The sequence below is a fragment of the Enoplosus armatus genome, chromosome 19 (assembly GCF_043641665.1).
Source record: "Enoplosus armatus isolate fEnoArm2 chromosome 19, fEnoArm2.hap1, whole genome shotgun sequence".
NCBI lineage: Eukaryota > Metazoa > Chordata > Actinopteri > Centrarchiformes > Enoplosidae > Enoplosus > Enoplosus armatus.
Genome location: NC_092198.1, coordinates 10,267,458 through 10,288,035, shown reverse-complemented (window position 1 = coordinate 10,288,035; position 20,578 = coordinate 10,267,458). Strand labels below are relative to the sequence as shown.

General features: G+C 41.0%; 1 protein-coding gene across 1 annotated transcript; it reads right to left on the bottom strand.

Moving 5' to 3' along the window:
- Nucleotides 1–9,277: 9,277 nt before the first annotated feature.
- fez2b (fasciculation and elongation protein zeta 2b) lies at nucleotides 9,278–18,781 on the bottom strand. Its single transcript, XM_070926319.1, has 10 exons — nucleotides 18,455–18,781; nucleotides 14,482–14,590; nucleotides 14,097–14,213; nucleotides 13,063–13,204; nucleotides 12,098–12,225; nucleotides 11,456–11,605; nucleotides 11,110–11,190; nucleotides 10,500–10,575; nucleotides 10,310–10,375; nucleotides 9,278–9,294 (listed from the first exon to the last, which is right to left on the bottom strand). Exons 1-10 carry the CDS (start codon nucleotides 18,760–18,762, stop codon nucleotides 9,278–9,280), a joined length of 1,194 nt encoding a protein of 397 aa, XP_070782420.1. The 5' UTR covers nucleotides 18,763–18,781.
- Between the last annotated feature and the right edge of the window lie 1,797 nt (nucleotides 18,782–20,578).

Here is a 20,578-nt window from a genome sequence, read left to right as displayed (position 1 = left end):
ATCAGAAATACTTTATTGATCCCCAGGGGGAAACTGTAATTGTATTTTGAGTGGAGGGGTACTTTAATATTATATAGAAAAATACATCATACTAAAATGTTATAGTCTGGGAGGCCCTGTTGTCCAGTACACCATGCAGAATCATGTTTAATTTAGAAATGTTGAGGTAGAAGAAGAAAACAAGACCACAGAGCTGCAAAATACGACCTGGTCCTGATCCAGCCTCCTCAAATCCTCCCAGGAATCCTGCTCACATGTTTGAAACTTTTATGCCTTCCTGCGGCGTTACCACGAACACCCTGACAAACTGTTGCTAAATCTGCTCCTCCACCTCTTGCCTGTCATTCTCAATCATTACCCCCCAGCCGATGGACAACTGTCCATGTACAGTTAGAGGTCACCTGCGGACGAACCAGAGAAAAGTGACCTTCTTTTGGGCCTTCAGCTCATTGCTACTGTGCTGCTTTGTCCTGATAGGGAAGACAAAAGGAGTGTTTAGTTGGTGTTCTTCTGACGTGCAGCTGTTTTCCGCCTGACAGTATAGAGCAATAATAACTGGGACTGAGAATAATGGGCACTGCAGCTGTATTGTTGACTCATTATACTGGACGCTGCCTCGCAACAACACAACCAGCTGCTGCTGCTTAGCACCATCATGTGGTTATACAGCACATTGCAAGGAACACTATGCACTGTACACTCTGGTTTGAGGTCTTTAAGTTAAAATTCTCATTTGTTGTCCACCTTTTTCAATCTAAATTTCTGAACAAGGTCAAGTCGTTTAAATATTCATGTTAAACACACTGATATAACTGCCCATAGCTGCCAAGCTTATAGCAAAAACATAAAATATATAAAAACATGATTATACTGTAGTAACATTAGAGATTTGGCTTAAAACGATTGGCTGGCTGCAGCAGTATACATAAAGACATAAAAGCTAAGATATATAGTTGCATTGAAGTTGTTTGAGAGAGAAAAGAATTTCCTTCTCTAAATTTAGATTTAGACTCTCATTATAAGATGACTGATTTTGCTAATGAGGTAATTAAGATAATTAATGCATTAATCTGATAGTATTTGCAGCCCTCGTCACATAATATAAAGGCTCCGATAAATTTAGGTGCAGCTACAGGAACCAATACACAGTGCTGTGCCTAAACTCATGAAATCATCTTTGTTTTGTGTGCAGACAAAAGAGTGTTATTATTAATATGAGCTCTCAGATCATCTATTTAATCTGTGCCTTTAGTATGAAGCTTGATGGGGGTGCTGTTCTTGAGATGATCATGGTGTTCAATAAAGTGTCACCACAGACAGAAACACGTTGCTATGATCATTTATCACATCGGCTAAAATACAGCAATAACTAAAATGTGACACTTTATGAGTTAATGTAGAGGACATGGTCACCTGCACCAGGAGTCTGTGCCTTGCTCAAGGAGACTTCAACAGGGGAGACTCTTGGAAACAGTGAAGTCAAAATGTGGGGCAAAGGATGGCTTCCCTTCTTATCATAACACCATAACATCCCAATTTTGTATGTTTCATCTTTTGCTAATTTGTCTTTCTATGCTGCAACATGCTGTCATGAAATTTAATATCTATAGTGTTGTGTCATCTCAGTCAAGACTGTAACAAATACCAGACCATACCAGAACATCACACTACATGGCTCACACATTTTACATAGGCAAGTACCTATTGACTCTGGGAATGAGTACTGCTATATTCTTTATAGAAAAAGTGAGTACGTATATTATATTATTATATTAGAAAGGACACACAAACACAAACCCGAGGATCAGAGGGGTGATATGGCTACTACCATGCCTCTTCAGGTAAACTGCAACCTGACACCTGGCTGTTACCATGGCACTGCCGAAGAAAAGCAAAGGTTGATGGGAGTTTTGGAGCGTCAGAGGAACACACATGCAGTTTGTTTGAGGCTGTTTTAGCTCTCATACAAGATACAATGCTTCTTCCTCGTGCTCTCTAGGGAACATCAGCCTCGGGGCAGGAAACAAGACATAGGGGGATCTAACATTTTTCTTAAGCGTCTCCTCATCTGTGTGCTGTGGAAGAGGGCAAGTCAGCAAGTAAAAGTATCAGGTGTAAAATATTGATGGGGCGACAGGTGTGATCCTAAACGCCCCGGCAGGTCTTGGCCCTTCTGATCGATGCATCACACAGCGAGGGGCTGCCAGCACCCCCGCCACAGGCCGAACCACGGACCTCAGCACTGGTGAGTCTCTGGGAGGACACACTTCTCTCTCACTGCACTTGTTTCCATCACTAGTTCCCCATTTTGCAAAGAGGATGTCTAAACCTACAACATCTTGGGACACTAATAGGTGGCATAAACAGCACTATGTTGCCTTCAGGGTCTACCAATATACTGTAAAATCTACCAATATACATCCAGAGACTTGACATATTTGAGACTATAGAAGTCTTTGTAAATATATATGGATAAAAGTGGCTGATTAAGGAGTGTGGTGCTATCGGCGGGCTAGAAACTAGGCCATGAGAACAAGTGTGTCTCCAGTTACAGTGTTATCTCTTCTACAGTACATCGTCTTACTTTCTCACAGAGAGTTGACTTGACTTGTGACATACGCCTATCAAATATAAACCTGGATAAATATAGGAAAAAAAGGAGGTTTTGACAGAAAATGTGTTCAAAGATCTAAGATACAACACACTCAGATACTAACAGGGCCACCATGCTGAAGAAAACAACGACAGCTATAAAACAAAAACCTGCATGTGTTTAAATTGCCTCCAGATTCACCGAGCCCTACTCCTCCTGGAGGAGGAGGAGGAGGAGGAGGAGGTGAGCGGGCAGAAGGAGGTCAGGGAGGCCAGCCAGTTGTCCGAGAGCTGTGGTTCATCGTAGTGATGGCGGGTGTCGCCCTGCTGCTGCTGGCCATCGTGTTAGGTGTCATGCTTCATAAGGTGAGAGACAGTTATTTTGTGACATACAGTATGTCAGCCAGGGGAGACACCATCACAGGTCAGTGTCAGTGAACGGTAAAGTCCTTTGAAAGTCCACTAACATTTGGTCAAATCTGCTTACATTGCACTGTGGTGCAGTGTGACATCACTTTTGGGAGCCTGCAGCAAGGTGACATTTTCTACCACCAGACAGTAGCAAAAAGCAGGACTCTCAGCTTGTATGTATTCTGCACTAGGTCCTGAACAAACCCCCCTTCACCAGGGAGAGACCCCCGCTGGTGGCCCTGCCCATGCAGAGGAGGAGCCCCATGGCAGTTTATCCACCCAGCAACTCTGTTCTGGTGAGAGGACGTTTGTTTACTAATCACTGTTCACTACATGGAGAATAAACCTTTTTAATGGTGGACTTGTCACAGCAGAGAAAGCACACGTAACAAGTGAACCAGATTACACAATACTGGGGGTCCTCAAATGGAACACTTAAATGGAATGCAGCCATCGTTAATGTTGTTAATTACTGATTTTCCTGCTAAGATGTATATTGAACGTGAAACCATTTCTGAGGTTTATTTACTTGCAACATACAGATTTTAATATTTTTCTTGACTTTTTCTTATATATATATATATATATATATTTTTTTTTTTAATTCGGCCAAATATTTTATATACTGTGGCCAGTTTGTCAGAACACCCTAATAAAATACAAATAATAAAAGAACGTATGATGCATAGTAGTTGCCACTTAATTATGAACCATCTTGTTCACTAGTTTTTACTTTGTCTTGTGGGATAATTTTAGTCATCTATGTGGGCTCATTTAAGTCATTCCTGACCACAATGGGCCATTTTGAACGCAATAATTAGATTTTTTAGAGGAATTATAATCATGCAAAGAGTGATTTAATTTGAGCAAACAAAAATCTCTACAAAATGTAACTTATGTTCTTGCAAAACAATGTCCCAGACACAATTGCAAAGCCATAAATAACAATGTGAGAGAGAATTTACTTACAGTGTGTTATCGTACATTGCATTACTCTTCTTTTCAGTTTGACACTGTACCTGACACAACAGGCTTCTCCAACAGTGTAACACTCAAGGGCTTCACCATGAAGATAGAGGTAAAAAAAAAAAAAAACCACCAACACATACAAAAGAAATATGGCTGCTCATGTGCATGGCATAAACATCTTTCTCCCTCCCCTCCCGCCAGGAAGTGCTGGAAGCTAAATGTGAGCCCGTCGACGAGGCCCCACCGCAGGGTGAGTTGGGGATCCTCAGCGTGAACTCCCTGAGGCGCAGTGTCAGCCAGGTGCTGGATGGGAAGTCCCTCACAGGAGACGACGAGGCGTGGGACCCGAACATCTCAGGCCATGACAGTGGGATGGTGAGAGACCCCAAAAACGTATGCTGAACCTGTTCAGACCACTCTGGCATCACAGAGATGAACTGTCGGCTATTGTTTCAAGGCATTGAGAAAAGATTGTGTCTTATTAACATCTAGCACAAGCATTGCACACATTTTCACAGCTGTGCACCAACACGTAGGTGAGACAACTACACATTAACACACTTGGACATTTACACAGATGCAGACGGAGCTATTTAAACAAGCCAAAACACTTCACTTGAGTCCTGTATCCTCGTTTTAACAAGCTGTTCTCCTCCCTTCCAGTTTATGGACGACGAGGAATTTGTTGACACCATCAAAGGTTTCAGCACCGTGAGGAAGGAGCACACCATGTTCACTGACACCAACCTGTGACCTGAGGGATGACCTTTTTTATTCTAACCTGACAGGACCACTGGCCCTGGATGTTTAACACTTTGACAAGCAAGGCCACTCGCTCACATAAAAACCCACCTTGTTTCGTCTGAAGTCCTGACTCGTTAAAGTGACACTGTAGCCGGTTCAGAGCTGACGAGATCACTGGAATAACTGTGGCAGCTAGGAGAGGAAAGGAAGTGGGAATGTCACAGCCCTGACACTGAAACACAACTGGACAAGATACATTTTGAGTGGGAAGCATGAAGTCTGAAAGGATATGCTGAACATTAAAATTGAATACAGACTCAACACATGGAGAAAAAGACAAAAGAAACCAAAGATAGCTGTATGGTGATGCAACAGAACGAAGTTATCTGTTTCAGCTTTAGTCTATATTATTCCCTTTAGACCCAGTACTTTTGTAAGAGGCATACTTTTTTTTTTTTTTTTTTTACAGACACATTTTCAATCAGTTCTCCATGACTGGAAACTTTTGCCTTTTGGTTAATGGAATAAGCAAAACTTGCACTGTCTGTCGGGTGAATTCAAGGAAACTTTATTCAGTCTGGTGGATGCAGTTTGTAGGTGCCACTAAGTTGGACATTAGAGGACCATGCACAAAACAGACTGTCTTCCCTCCTGTCTTCTATTCTTGTATTTTAAGATATTTTGCCCAAATCTGAACGATGAGGATAATAAATTACGGTGAGATTATGTAGTACACAAAAACCAGATTGAATTCAATATTGATTTGTACTGTTTTATATGAAAATAGTTTTAAAAATGGGGACAGGGACTGGTTGGTTGCTACTTTACTGGCTCATAGTTTCCATTAAATCCAGCAAATGATTCATGCAACCAGCTTCAGGCCTCATTGTCCTCAATGCAGTAGTTTGACCTCGACAATCAAGCAAACAGTTTTTGAATTATTCAAATATTCGGTAGTTAAGACACTTTCATATTAACGTGTTTGTTATGAACAGAGAGGGAAATATATCAGAGCAACTATCAAGAAGTAACTTTTAAACTACTAGTTTTTTGTTTCTGCAGGATTGAGTACGCCTTTATAGGTTGAGACAATGTCTCGCTTCCTAAGATAAATGATTCATAATAAAACCCAGTGTGTTATTTGAATTTTTCACAAAGCAAAAAACAGGCCTTTCTTTTAGCTCACAAAAGGTTTGTTTGGCAGTTTTTTTTTTTACAGGACAGCGACAATGTTTCTTTTTGATATGCATGATCCGTTTGTGAGTACAGAATAAAACTGTGATAAAATAATGCATTTCACAATTTACACACATACACACACACACACACACCTCACAGTCAGCCGAAACCACATAAAAGTCGTCACATATTAATTTATTTGAAATGAGTTGCAATGCAATGTGGGCACAAAACACTTGTACCATTACAGTCAATAATATGGTTACAAAATGAACATTTACATAATAAATTAATATACTGTACTGCAGTACCACATGAGACAGTAAACACAAAACCCCAAACCGGGGAATTATATTGCATTAAAAACAAAAAGGAGTTGGTTTAATGTACAAAAATCATCAGGCATTTACAAAGGCAGCCTCTTTTCCTGTTGCTTGTTTCGTTGTATATATATATATAAATATAAATCTCTAAATTGTAGTTACACTGATATGTCTGCTAACAAGAGACCAGACGAGGGGCTCTGGCCTGAGACGAGATCCTCCAGTAACGTCCGACTGCCATTTCATTATAAAACAAAAGATTCACACAGTTGGTCATTTTCATTTAAGCTTTTGTAAGATTATAATCAATTGAGGGATGTTTTTTCTTCAGATGGCTCATGTGTTTCACTGCCACAAGTTTAACTTTGCCCTTTTGATATCTTTTTAACAGTTTAAATGAATTGAGTTTTTCTGCATTCCACTGCAACATGCACTTGTCCCTTTAGTGTGATGTTAATATGTCCATAAACAAACTAATCATTAGAAATGTGTTTGCAGCAGTAAAGTGCACGTAGCACATGCTAGGCTGTGAAAGCTGGGAACAGTAGAATCAGTTACATATAAATAGTTAAATATAGCACTACAAGCTTTTGTCTTCCTTTTACAAAAGAATAAAATGGACCCCTCGAATTTAAGCAACCCTTTGTGCAATCTTCCCCAACATCCATGAACTTTATCACACCCCTCATCATCTTCCTGTGTCTTTTTAATTCTGGCCACATGCATGAGAGACATGCTTAAAAAATGAACCAATAAAAGTAAATTCCTTTTTTCAAGAGAGTCTCACCTTCTCTTACATATTAACCATTGATTTTCTAATAAACCAAAGTTTGCCACTAGATGTTACAACTGCCTCTACGCTATTGTCAATATACTGCTACACCAAACGGATGCTACTGCAGCCTTTAATTGCTAGCTACACGTACTACTATTAGCAGAGTCTAAGACTTTAAACATTAAACTGTGTTTCAACAAATCACAACAACTATAATGCTACCCTGATTTAGTCAAGAGGCTACCACGATCACCTCCACTTGCTCGTCCGAGTATTTAGAGAGACTTTTGTGGGAGAAGATAAAAGTGCAGCAAGTGTAAGTCTAGCTGATAAAAATGTTGCCAGAAACATACAAAGACTCAGGAATGTCAGTACCTTTCGGGACGAGATTTTAAACTACTAACACTGGTGATCGTACCTGAGAGCTAGACTAGACCTGATCCGACAGTGTGTGGTGCACCTGTAGTAGCTGGTGATCTGAACGTTAGAGTACCAACTTGCTGATGGTGTGCAGTGTTAGATTGGAGGTACATGGTTTTAAAGGGGTGCTCCAGTGATTTAGTATTGTACTACCATGAAGTTGGGAGACTTGTAAGAGACGCATTCAATGTCAAAATCAATGAGGCAGAGGCTGAGATACAATTACTTTTCGTCTCTGTTGTGGGGCAAGCTCCAAAAACACTGGATCCTACAATTCCCATAACGCAACTTGACCCTAACGCTGATGACATCATCAGGGTTACATTCTCAACTTTGACAAAGCTGCTCCAGAGAAGACATTAAACAAATGTTTTCACAGGCGGAGCAGTATTTCTCATGCCGTGCAAACTGACTGTAATGTGTTGAATCAGTGGAGTGCCCCTTTAAGGTTGTTTAAACGCTAACGATGACCAATAAGCTAAACAGATGAAACAGGACGCATGACAACAAGTCTTCATGTTGACGTGCTTTTGGCACCACTAGTTTAAGCTTCTAAGCTTCATCTAACGCTAATCTAGTATGATGTACTCTTAAGGTACATCCACTATATATTCCACTACTACATGACCAGATCACTGACAGACTAAAGTGCTACCACAAAAGTTACACGACAGTTAAAGGGTTAACAGATAGAGAGAAACCCCACAACTTATGATAGAAGCTTAACTACACGGTTATCAAACTTAACATAATCTTAACTCCACTATTTATCTAATGATATGACCAGTTCAGTCATTCTCTACTGATGAAAATATACGAGGTATTTGCAGACTCGCGTAAAGACGACTCCTGGGGAAGTGATAAAGTTGTCGGGGGTGGCGGTTCCTACTCGAGGGCTCAGAGGTCAAAGGACAGCATTTACAAAACGATGTTGAAATGTGGTTGCAAAACTGGCAAGTCCCTAATCTCACTAAAAACAACCCCTTCTCCAAAAAAATATGCTTTATAAGTTTGTTCATCCAGCTATTACTTTCTCAAGTCATTACACTTTTTTCCCTTTTTCAAAAAAGTAAAAAGTTCCCAAAACTGTGCAATTTCTCTTAAATCGTATACAAAATATTTCATTTTAACATTCAGCTAACTGCAAATATTGAGCATGAACCCAAAACCAACATGCAAAGACAGGTGAGTCTATGATTTGGGATTCAAATTAAAGGGTTTGCTCTTTGATCCTTAAGCAAGCAGAGTTTTCAACCCCAAGACATTATTATATGCAATCAATCAACAAAAAAAGCAAAGGTTTCCAGACAGGAAAAACAGGATTTATGCTCGGTACCACGACCAGCCTGGCACTTTGAGATTCAGAGATTCAGCCAGGATTTGTTCCCCCCCCCCATCAGGCAGGAACTACAGGGATGCAAATGCATTTCACAAAAAAGACAGATTGAACTGCATCTCCCTCACACGGGCCTGCTGATGAATGAAATACACGCTGACCCTTCTCCATTCCTCCATCAGGAGGGGAGGTGTTTAGACTAATACTGATTACTGGCATCCATAGACAAGTCATCATGCAGTCAGGATATAACAGGGCCGTAGCACTCAGGCATTAAAAAGTTAAAACATTACAAATGAGAAGAACTATACAGACTGAGGAGTTATATATAGAGTTAAAATCTTAGGAGCAATAACAGTGGCAGAGTTAAAAAAAATGCCACGAGGAAAGAAAGTCTATGTGTTGAAAAATAGGTAAGGAAGGAAGAGTTGGATTTTTAATCCATTATGGAGGTTCTTCCTGGATTACCAGAACCCTCTTGTGATGGTCCACAGAATGGTTCTGGAAACAGGAGGCTCGCCTTTAGCTTTACGTGGGACACAGAACTGTGGAGACAAGAGCAGATCAGTTCAATGCTGTTTTGATACCCACCGTGGCACATGAAGGAGAGCTGTAAATGATGGAAGAGCAACTACTAGAGGGGAGAATGTGGGGTGAGAGGAGAGAGAAGAAAAAACAGGTGAGAAGCAGACAGCTGCTACTACAAGCTGGCAGTAGAGGGGAATCATGTGCATGAGTGTGTTCATGTGTTTCAGGGCAGGTGTAGTGCAGCCGCACAGCGCGATAGGCACTACAGCGAAGAGCGAGTGAGGGAGGGCTGCTGCTGTGGAGGAGGGGGGAAGATAGTGATACTACAAAGACGTACTGAGAGAAAGAAAGAAAGAGAGAGAGAGAGAGAGAGAGAGAGAGAGAGAGAGAGAGAGAGAGAGAGAGAGAGAGAGAGAGAGAGAGAGAGAGAGAGAGAGAGAGAGAGAGAGAGAGAGAGAGAGAGAGAGAGAGAGAGAGAGAGAGAGAGAGAGAGAGAGAGAGAGAGAGAGGGCGTTTGACGGGGCTCAGAAGAGAAAGGCTGGAGGTGAAGAATCTGTATTAATGTGTCAGTGCCTCACAAACCTCAAGTTTCCACTGCTCTCATACCAGAGCTACCCAAAGGACAATGCAGCACAGACGAAAGACAAGGAAGGTACAGGTCAACAGTGAAGGGTGGCAAGAAAGGCATTTCCCCCTCCCTTTAATTCATGTTTGTGCCGAGTGCTACAGTTTTCTTTTCTCTATGGCATCCTGTCTTTCTACCATCAGCTTCTCTGGAATTTGAATGAATTTGTACTTCCTCTCTCAAGCAACAGGGGGCAGGATGTCTGATGTGGAACCGACACAAACAAACCTCACCTGGCTGTGACACCCATCTCTAAATATAAGTCACTTTTGAGATGCTGTTAGAACCATTTTCATCGCTTTGAGTTTTTTTTTTTTTACAGCTTGAAATGACTTAAGTTGCTCAGCTTTTCATCACTGACACCAAATGTGTGGAGAAGCAGTTAAAACTGACGGCTGTGTGTTTACCTTTGAGAATGTAGTCTGTTAGCAGGGCAGGCACCTTCTCGCTGTCATCCCTCATGGCGTGGAGGACTAGCGGGGAGAGAGCAGCACTTTTGAAAACATTAACACTGGAACTAGCTGCAGAGATTACCACATTGAATTTTGTCATTACAGTCCAGCTGTTGTGTTTCTGTGAGGGTGTTGGTGCACTCACTCTTTGTGAGGATCTGGAGGTCTTCTACTGATGGGGAGCCAGCTTTCTTCTCATACGGGATTACTGTGGTCAGGTACTGAAACAGAGAAGATCATGTAAGACACAATGAAAAAACACACACAAATACAATAAAAATCAATTACTGCCTTCTACTTTAATCTTAAAAAAAGCTTCAGTGTTGTAAGATGGTGATAAAATATGATGTTGACATGAGAACATATGAAAAGTAAGCGCAGGCTTGTGTGGAACAGGTAGTTGGTTTCAACCTGTCAAGAGACTTAATACAGTAAATGTAAATGTTTATGATGATTATGCAACAGTGTCTTCTTGGCTTAAAACCAAAAAAATGATGAGATGGCCGTAAAAGCTGTAGAATATGATAAAATAAAATGAAATAAATAACAAGGGGATAAAGCACGACTGAAATAAAGCAAAAGACACAATTAAAATCAACCACCAGAGAAAACAGAATAAATAAATGCTAAATAAATGCCAGAGGTGGCTGTTGAGAAGGAAACAAACATGGCGGTGGTAAAAAGGGAAAACAAAAAAGGACAGAAAAATATCTGCAAAGGAAAAGGATGTGAGTCGAAAGAAAGAGCAGGGGCACCTGTTTGTCCCCTCCTGTGTTGCCAAAAGTTTGACGGAGGCCATTTTGAATGACATTGGAGAGTCCCTCCAGAGTGAGGAGCTACACGAAGTGAGAGGAAGGAGGAAGAACAGAGAGTAAAGACAGATAAGGAGGCCTCTGCATTAAGGGAAAGAAGGAAAAAGCACAAACCCTCGGTGCTAGTATGAAAGCATGCAAACGATCTGTCATCATGCATTTCTGTGTATAATGTGAGGAAGAGAGTGTGTGTGTGTGTGTGTCCATTTCACTGATCGTCATTATAATCATGCATACAGTGTGTTTGTCTTTGCTTATGCCTCCCACACTGCACCACCACATGACTCACCGTGCCTGGTATGTGCGTGCTGGCCGTCCTCTGGCCGTTGGGCCCAGTTGTAGTCGTACTTCTGATTTTCTTCTTCTTCCGCAGCAGCTCGCGGTGCTCCTTCTGTCTGTTCTGCACGTCGATCAGCAGCGAGATGAAGCTGTTCTTCACCTGTTTTTTTGTTTGTTTTTTTTAATAGAAAACTCTTTTATTCATGTTGGTTTTTAGGATCCAAGTGTTATTTATTTTTTGTATTACTTTATTATTATTTATTATATTACTTTGTATTATTTATACATGTAGTCTATTTTTATCTGCTGTTAAAAACACACTGAGAGAGTCATGACATTGAAGCAAATTTAATTGTAAAAATAAAACTGCTAGCGATTCACTGCCATCTCTCTTTCTCTCTCTGTCACCGGACTACAGAACGATGTGAGCGCTGCAGTCTGTTCTCACTGCACAACAGATGTTCAAATGCTTTTCTTCAAATCAAGTTTCTAACATTTAAAAGCTTCTTCACAACCAAGTATTACTGTGGAATTATTATCAGTCTACTTAACAATTTGGTTATTTTTGGAAAAACAAATGCAGTTTGTGTTGTTGCCTTGTTGTGGTAATGCTGAGGAAAAAACAAGAGAAAAAGAAAAGAAATCAAAGTACCTCCTTTTCATAATCCAGTTCATCTCGCAGGGCCAGAGCCTGGATCAGCTCTTCGCTGTAGCGGCGAATGGCCGTCTCCACTTCCTCCAGAGTCTCGGTCAGCTCAGACACAGACAGCTGACGCAGCCCTGAGGATGGAGTGCAGACAGATTAGGAAGAAGTAAAGTGACGTAGAGTATACTTATGTATTTGTTGTGTGAAAGCATGGCAGATCTGTTGAGCATGAGAGGATGGTGGTTTGACACTTAACTCATTTTGACTGAATGAAATACAAAATATTATAATGTTGAATATACAAGATCACAATCAGAGAGACAGAAATGTATCATCCATTCACGACAAAATGTTCGCATCCAGACCCAGTCTTGTGTTATAATACACAAGAGCTTTCTTTGACGTTTGTAACTCTAAAGTACATTTAAAATGCAATGTACTTTTATTATAATGCCAACGGTAAAGACATTATAATGAAGTGCATCCTAAGGTATAAAAGGCAAAGATCAAAGATGGAAGTGATGTGAATTTAAAGTGAGAGTAACCAGCTCAGTCACACTTTGTGACACTCATTATGCAAAACACACCACATACTGTAGTTAATATATGCAGATATCTAAAACTAAATCTATAGCCTCACGGCAAACAGTCTGCACCAGTCTGCACCAAAACTTGTGTTCAAGCCAAATATATGCTGTTGATTATATAACATGTAGGAACAACGTAATTGCTGTCTGTTTGTATTTGTTGCACATTACATAAGAATGTGCGCATGTCTGTGTGGCTGTTTCTTCATGTGCCAGACTGTGCGACTGATCACACCTCATTAAGTGATTGAGATAACTGTCGAATGGCAGTGGAGTGTGAGAAAGCACTGCTGTCTCACAAGGGGGCTGAGCACAACGCCATTAAAAGCTTTATGTTATCCATTCTCTTGTTGTAAATGTAACCCAGAGCACAGTGGCACTCACTGTCCTCGTAGCTGGTGTTGGAGCCGGAGCGTTTCAGGGCGTGGAGGTCCTGAGAGAGCATGGACAGGTCGGACTGTGAGGGGCTCTCATCGTCCTCTGGGTCTGGAGACTCCTGCATCATCTCCTCGATCTCCTCTATCACCTAAACAACAACCCCAGAAAACAGACACAAACATGACGCAGTGTTTCCAGCTGGTATTGCAGTTGACACAGGGAAACAGTGTTTTCCTGTCTAATATTATTATGTTTGGTGTCTGGTAAGCTACTTGCTCCCCTGCCAGAGTTCCACGTTAATGTAAAGATCAAAGTCATTTGTTTGGTTTTAACAAACAACAGAGCAGCATGGCAGGTGAAGGTTTGTTCCCAGTCTGACCTGCGTGTCTCGCCACTGCCGATATTTGTGTAAGACGCATAAAATAATATCAGGGACGGATGCGGTCAAGCCAAATGTATGTGTGACACTTCAGCACAAGAGTCTGTTGTAATGCTGTTAAATTATCAGATGTTTAGAGATACAACAGTTTCAAGTAGCTCAGCTATTTTGGTTCTACTTACATCAGTCTGTTTGTAGTTCGCTCCTCTGAAAACTATTTTAGATCATCACGAGATTTATAAAAGCATCCCGGGAAGAAATATCCTGACCAGAACCTGACGTTTGTGTGTATTTGTGTGTGTATGCAACTGTTCACAACATTATGACATGCTGAGTGCAGAAAACATTAGTGAACAAACAGGATGACCTAATACGAACCAGTAATTTGCATATTATGTGAGTATGTTGCAGATATGAAAAGACCCAAACACAGGAAACAAAGCAGCTTCCCGTAAAATATAGAATTTGCAGTGCAGACTTTTGATTTATAACTTCTTTACTTGGCCGCTCCTAGCGCCCGAACATCCTACAACATTAGGAAAAACACTGATGTAAACTGTGATATATCAACATACTGCTGTGTTCACATTTTAAGAGTTTTCCAAAGAACAGGCTCCAAAAGAACCGAGCAACACACACCGCTGTGAGCGTGAAAAGTTACCTGCTCAGCTGTGAAGAGAGGCTCATCGTTGATGCAGGAGACGATGATGGAGTGCATATCCATCTGCTCCCTCAGCTCCTCGTCGTCTGACAGATCCAGAGACTGGTTGTCCAACTTCTGTCCATCGTGGGGGGAGGGAGGGGAAAGATTTGTGAAGGAGAGAAAGAAACAGAGACGTCTTGGATGAGACTACAAAACAGGTGGTTAAGCAGATTGAAGGCAGGGGAGCAAACTGCTTACATTTGTGTCTCGGCTCTTCTCCTGCAAGGTGACATTTCAACAACAGAGCAGGATTAAGGAAATGTAGCCTGTGTATTTACTGTGTGCTTCAAATATTACGCTAGACCAACAACTGTGTGTGTGTTTGTGTGTGTCTCTGTGGTACCTCGAGCTCAGTGAGGTTGAGGGTGGGCAGGTGTAGGGAGCGAGTGTGCGATGTCTTCCAGTCCACGGCCATCACGTTGCCATAATTATCTGTCAGAGCGTTCCACACCCTGGAGGGAAGCAAGAGGGGTTCATGATTTCACTAGGACAGGAGAATAATAATAATAATAATGATGTTATGAGAAACAGAATAAAGTTGTGAGTGAAGGACGGAAGTAAAGAGTTTTCAACTCAGTAGATAAGACAAACCCTGTTTCCTTCTCTTTTTACTGTGATGCAGCATTACTTGGCAGTATTACAGTACGTCCTGCTGTCTGTCCACCCCCTCACCAGCTCACTGTGTTCCTGCTGCTGCGTCTAACAGCAGCTGCCTGTAACCTCTAATGAATGCAACAGCAACTTAGTCAAACATCATTTACCCCCAGTAAACATTCCCTGGTGAAAAACATTGACGCATATACGATGGTTCAACCTTAAAGCAGAGGTCAGGCAGTCCATATGGAATATGGTAAACTCACAATGTAAGAACTGTGTGTTCAGATCATTAGACCTTTTTTTTTTTAAAGTTTGCTGACAACATATTGGTTGATTTAGAAACAGTGTCATCATTACACCAACACACTGTTTACAATTCTCTGCAGCGTGCAAGTTGGCAGAGAACATTTCACGGCCGAGCAGATGGTGGCGCAGAGTCAATAAACAAAGTTTACTGTTCAACTCAAATCCAACATCTTTTTTTTTTTTTAAATGTACTGGTTACCAGATTTGAGGGATCCTTGAATTTTTTTTTTGCCAAATGTTGGTATCGACACAAAACATCCAATGTTAGTAAAGCTCTACACATGATGCTGCGTAGGTGTTTTATTCAGGAGACTTCATTAAAAAGGTGTGAATGCAATGTCATGAATACTAAATAAAACTGCACTTTCATGTGGTCCCCGTTGGAAACAAAACTAACAATCGTAGGCATTATGCAGGTTTTCAAACACTGTGACAGAAAATTGAATCGGTGCAGCGAAACATAAAATTCAAGCGCACATGCAAGTGACTGTGTTTTTATTCCTGGCCCCAACTGCTGCGAGCAGTGCGAGGATGGATGCTGTGAACCCATGTGTCAGAGTAGCTCTGCATCGTCATACCCTCTCTCTCTCTCTTTCTTTCACTCACACACACACACACACACACACACACACACACACACACACACACACACACAGAGAAAAGTGTTTATGTAACTTGGATGTTTCTCCCTGAAGTGCTCATGCACAGCTTGGAGAGTGGGGTGGGGGGTGGGGGGGTTGAGGGGTTATTCTAAATAGGGCAAAGGCTGTCAGGAAATATTTGTTGTGCCTCAAGCTAAGACACTGTCTCGGGCACGTGAAAGCCAAAACACACCATTAGCTTCCGTTTCACCGACAGCATTTACATTTAAAAAACGAGGCCAGTCTAGATTTCAAGGGACCAATTGTCTTGTTTCTACTTCAACACTGTGCCAATTTGTCACAGTTGCTTGCTTGAATATATTTATGCGGATGTTGTTTTATCTTGCATACACGAGCACACATATAATCCACATGCACGACTTGGCTTTAGCACAAGCACATTTTTTCTCAATTTCTCAATCTCACCGAAAGCCACACACATACACATACACACACATTTCCTCCCTGTCATCCCCATTGTTCGTCTCAGCCATGGTCTTGCTGGAGAACTTGTTAAGCGCCTAGGCACGTCCTGCAAAGTGCAGTCATCCAGAAAAGACTCTCACTGAGCCTGGCACTGCTCTTTGGGCTTCGCCAGGCTGCTGTCCAATTATTCTATTCCCTCCTTCCTCTGTTTTCTTTACCTACAACAAACACACATGCTTCTTTCCCTGTCTGACCAGCCTTCCTACATTCCCATAAACATTTAGAGCACCATTAAATGCAAGACTGTTCCTACTCTTTGCTGTTAGGAGCTCTCCACTACTGCATTTACGACTGTCAGTGTGCGGCAAAGTCGCAGATAAGTTACAAAATGTCCAACTAAAAGCTCAATGTCCTTGTTTGAGTCCAGTCACAAGTCCTCAGCTCTCATGTCCAAGTGACTGGCTGATATCTGTGACGTAACCTGCTAGATATTGATCAAATATTAGATTCAATATTAATTAGCTAGCATGATGTTAATACACTAGCTAGTTCATACACCTGAAACGAGTAATTGGCAACAATTTTGATAAAGGATTAGTCGTTAAAATCACTTTTCAAGCAAAAATACCCAACAAACACTAGTTCCAGATGTGAAAAGTGCTGCTTTCTTTGTCAGATGTGACAGTAAACTGAATATCCTTTGGTTTTTGAATGTTGGATGAACAAAGAAAGCAGTTTGAATATATTTCAGAGACCAATAAACAATGAATCCATCAATCGAGAAAATAATCAGCAGGTTAGCCAATTAGCACTGCAACTGTTGCAAATCTCGTTTACTCATTCATTTGGTCTATGAAATGTGAAAAAATTGGATATTGCAATTCCCAAGAGTCCAAGATGACGTCTTGACAAAATGTCTTGTTTAGTCCAACAGTCCAAAACCTAAAGATATTCAATTTACAATAACATAAAGCAAGAAAAAGCTACATAAACAGAAAAAAGCTCAAATAAAAAAATGTTAGTTGCAGCCCTAAACCACTGCTTTTTAAAGTGTGTGTTATACTGATGACGACTGACATTTTTGGTGGCGTCTGCCATCATTATGCTTTCAAAAACTGTATACTTTTCAACCCTGTTAATGAAATATATTGGTATACAATATAGGTCTATATTGTTAACCAATTACACAATGAGTGATAACATAGGGCAACACTGTCTAAGGTGACAAACTTAATATTCAAGTCCTAGTTCAGTTAGGTCCAAGATTCAGGAGAAGCAACACTTTTGTGTGGGCATGTGCATGCATGACTATGTTCCCTTTTGGTAAAGCAGGGGAGGCACATAATACAAACATACATTATGTGATTATATCTAACAGTGTCACAGTGTTGCAATGTTACATGCAGAAAAAGAAGGCAGAAGGCAAGAGGAGGGTGATTTCTGCAGCCTACACAGCTCTGCAGTTACAGTGATGTGTGGGATTGATGCGACTAGCTGCTGGGAAGCAATAACATGTTGTCATGTGAATGTGTAGTTGTGACATTTGAATGTGTATGAGATACAACAGCTGAGAGGACCTCCGACTGAGATAGGGGCTGTTAAGGTGGTAAGGACGGATGCCGACAGTGTAACTTTTCAGAAAGTAACGATTACATGTAGGAAACATGACATGCTGTATCTGTTTGCAGTAAAAGGGAACAGTGGGGCTCCTAAATGTCAAGGGAAAAATCCAAAATGTTTTGTCTTGTATGATCAAGGTCATTTAAATACAGGATAAAGAGCAAGTGAGCAGGGGTCAGCAGCCACTCACTCACTTCCTCTAAATAACACTTTATGGATCAGTGGTTTAATAGCTAGAATCAACCAATCTAGCATGAAATGAAGTATTGGTAACGTGGCATGATCGCTCCCCTCTCTCTCCCTCTCACACACACACACACACAAACAAACACAAGCAACATCACTAACGCAGAAAAATACAAACTTTTGACTCGTCCCTTCAAAGACCAAACACTCAAAATATGTTAATCTAATGTATTTGTCATTTGCGACACTATAACGTATTGCTGCTTCTCCTCTTCTGAATGTCAACTTAAATTCAAGAGTGTAAATTGAAAATAATGAAACAGATGGAACACATTTTGTTATAATACGACAGAAAGTATAATCTCGTTTAACAAACATGCACTAGCTGGATAAACTTTGGACGACACTGATTGCAGCTAAGCTAACATTCCCTCACTGGGTAGCATCAACATTAGGTTAGCCTGGTGAGGCTAAAGTGGCTAGCTAGCTAAGAGATTAAAAGTTAGCGTAAATAAAAACCCGCATAAAATGCCCACTCACTCGTCATCTTTCAAGTGGTTATCCTCTGTGATGGGTTTGATGGGGGCTATGTTTTCCGTCGCGGTGTTGTAGTTTCGGAAACACACTGTCAGCTTCTCGTCGAAGTCATGGACGAGGTCCTCCATCGATTTGAAGCTGCAGATCTCCCCGGAGAAACTGTTGTCCAGGTCTGAGAAATCGTCTAGGCCCGACGACGAATCGCCCACATTGGAGTTCAGTTGGTCCAGCTGCTCGGCCGACGCCGAGGACGGCTTGAATTCGTTAAAGTCCTGCCAGTCCTCGTCGAAGTGGGCTAACGGCGCTGCCATGACTGCCGTAGGAGCTCGGTTGACAGCCAGTTAGACCCCTGAATGCTGCTCTGTTTTCGGCTTCTAGACACTGGACCAGACGGTGAGGCGGAGAGGGCGAGAGAGACAGAGAGAGGGGGGTGGGCGGAGCAGGATGACGTCAGTTTAGACGCCCCTCCCCCTTCAGATGGAGCAAAACAAACCCATATCATCCATTATTCTACATTGGATATGATGTTTATATCACTGAGACCTGCACTCTAACTGCATATTCATTAAGGCAAAATGCTTTCCTACATGTCAGGAGTGTCCTTTATTCAACACAGCCTAGAGCTCAGTAAAAAGGCCTTTTTTACTGAATGTTTTACTCCACTCAGGTGGAATAAACTGCAGCAGGATTTGAAGTTGGATCACCTGATTTTTGTGGCTAATTTGAAAGTTTTCCAGCTCACCATTCACTATACCCGTACCTGCAATAGTCAGATCTGAGTGAAGTGTAAATGTTTAAGGTTAACCAAGCCTTTGTATTTATTATTATTTTATTTTCATCTTTTATTTGCAGTAAATTTAATATTTGGCTAAATGTTTAGTTTTTGTCGTCTAGACTTAGAAACATACACCAGGTGATGCAGTGAGTCTGATGTTCCAGATAGACCCACAGTGGTCTAATTTAAATAAATGGAATGGAATAAAAAAAATCGTATGAATTAATAGACACAAAATATTTAATATAATATAATCATGAAATAGTGAAATAATCCAGTGCATTTTAAAAATCCATCTCGTTATTATGAAATGTTATTTCACTCCCCCCCCCAATAACAGAGTTTATGGCAGGTCATTTTTATTTCAATCCAGCAATCTTTATTTCAGAAGGTCCCTTTTCCAAGTTCTTCTTTTATATTTATTTCATAATACCACTTGTCACCACAAAGCCGTTATCTGTCAATCAAGACAGACAGGGCAGAGCCAGTTATGTTGTCTGCAAAGCAACAACCAAATTGTGTTGGATTATTTCACAATTTTATGGTTTTATTATATATTGTCTATATTCATATGATTATTTAGTTCATAATTCATTTATATTTTTAATATTGAACACATTGGAATCCCAAAGAAGATATTCTCACACATTTTACCAGCACCCATGCCTTGTGCACCTACTTCCTAAAGTAAATGGCAAATTTTGTATAGAAACGTACAGCCAACGACAAGGCTTACTCAAAATAACGTCACTTTATTGGCAATTGTTGTTATTATTCCTAATGGCATTGAAGATAGCCTCTCACCAGATGGCCTGGCTCCAGACATTGCTTTCAAGAAATAAATGACTGAATACAAAGTAGAATTTTGACAGAAGTTCAAACCAGTGTTTTCCACAACAGACCCTGTGACACATGCTTTGCCAAAAGCAGTGATTCAGGTCCAACCTGGATCCCCTTTCTGTGTTAAAGGGTGGGAGAGATGAGTTTTCTGGGTGTCTGTAACTTTGTTCTCGGGGCCGTCACAATCTCTTGCCCCATCAAACTTCCATGGGCCTGTTTTATTTTTTTTTTCAAAACCCTGAATGCTTTATTGAAAATATGCATACATAACACTTTTCCTACACAACAATACAAAACAGTACAATCACTTTTGTAAATAACACATTGAACGCAAAGCCACACATCACCCCTTCCCGCCCTAGCCCAAGAAGCTTAGAGATGCTACAGTAAGCCCTTAGTATTCCCCACCCAGCCCCTACCCAGCACCACCACCATCACCTCTGAGAGAGAAATAAGACATAGTTAAATCAGAAACAACTCCCTCGGTAAACTCAGACAAAAGAAGAGTAGAC

Bases quoted from the DNA above. Each gene is read 5' to 3' on its own strand.
- fez2b (XM_070926319.1), bottom strand. From the start codon at position 18,762: ATGGCAGCGCCGTTAGCCCACTTCGACGAGGACTGGCAGGACTTTAAC. The intron at 12,226-13,062 runs GTGAGTGCCACT...CTCCATCCTCAG, and splicing joins CAACACCAGCTACGAGGACA to GGCTGCGTCAGCTGTCTGTG. The intron at 11,606-12,097 runs GTACTTTGATTT...ACAAAAAAACAG, and splicing joins AACTGGATTATGAAAAGGAG to GTGAAGAACAGCTTCATCTC.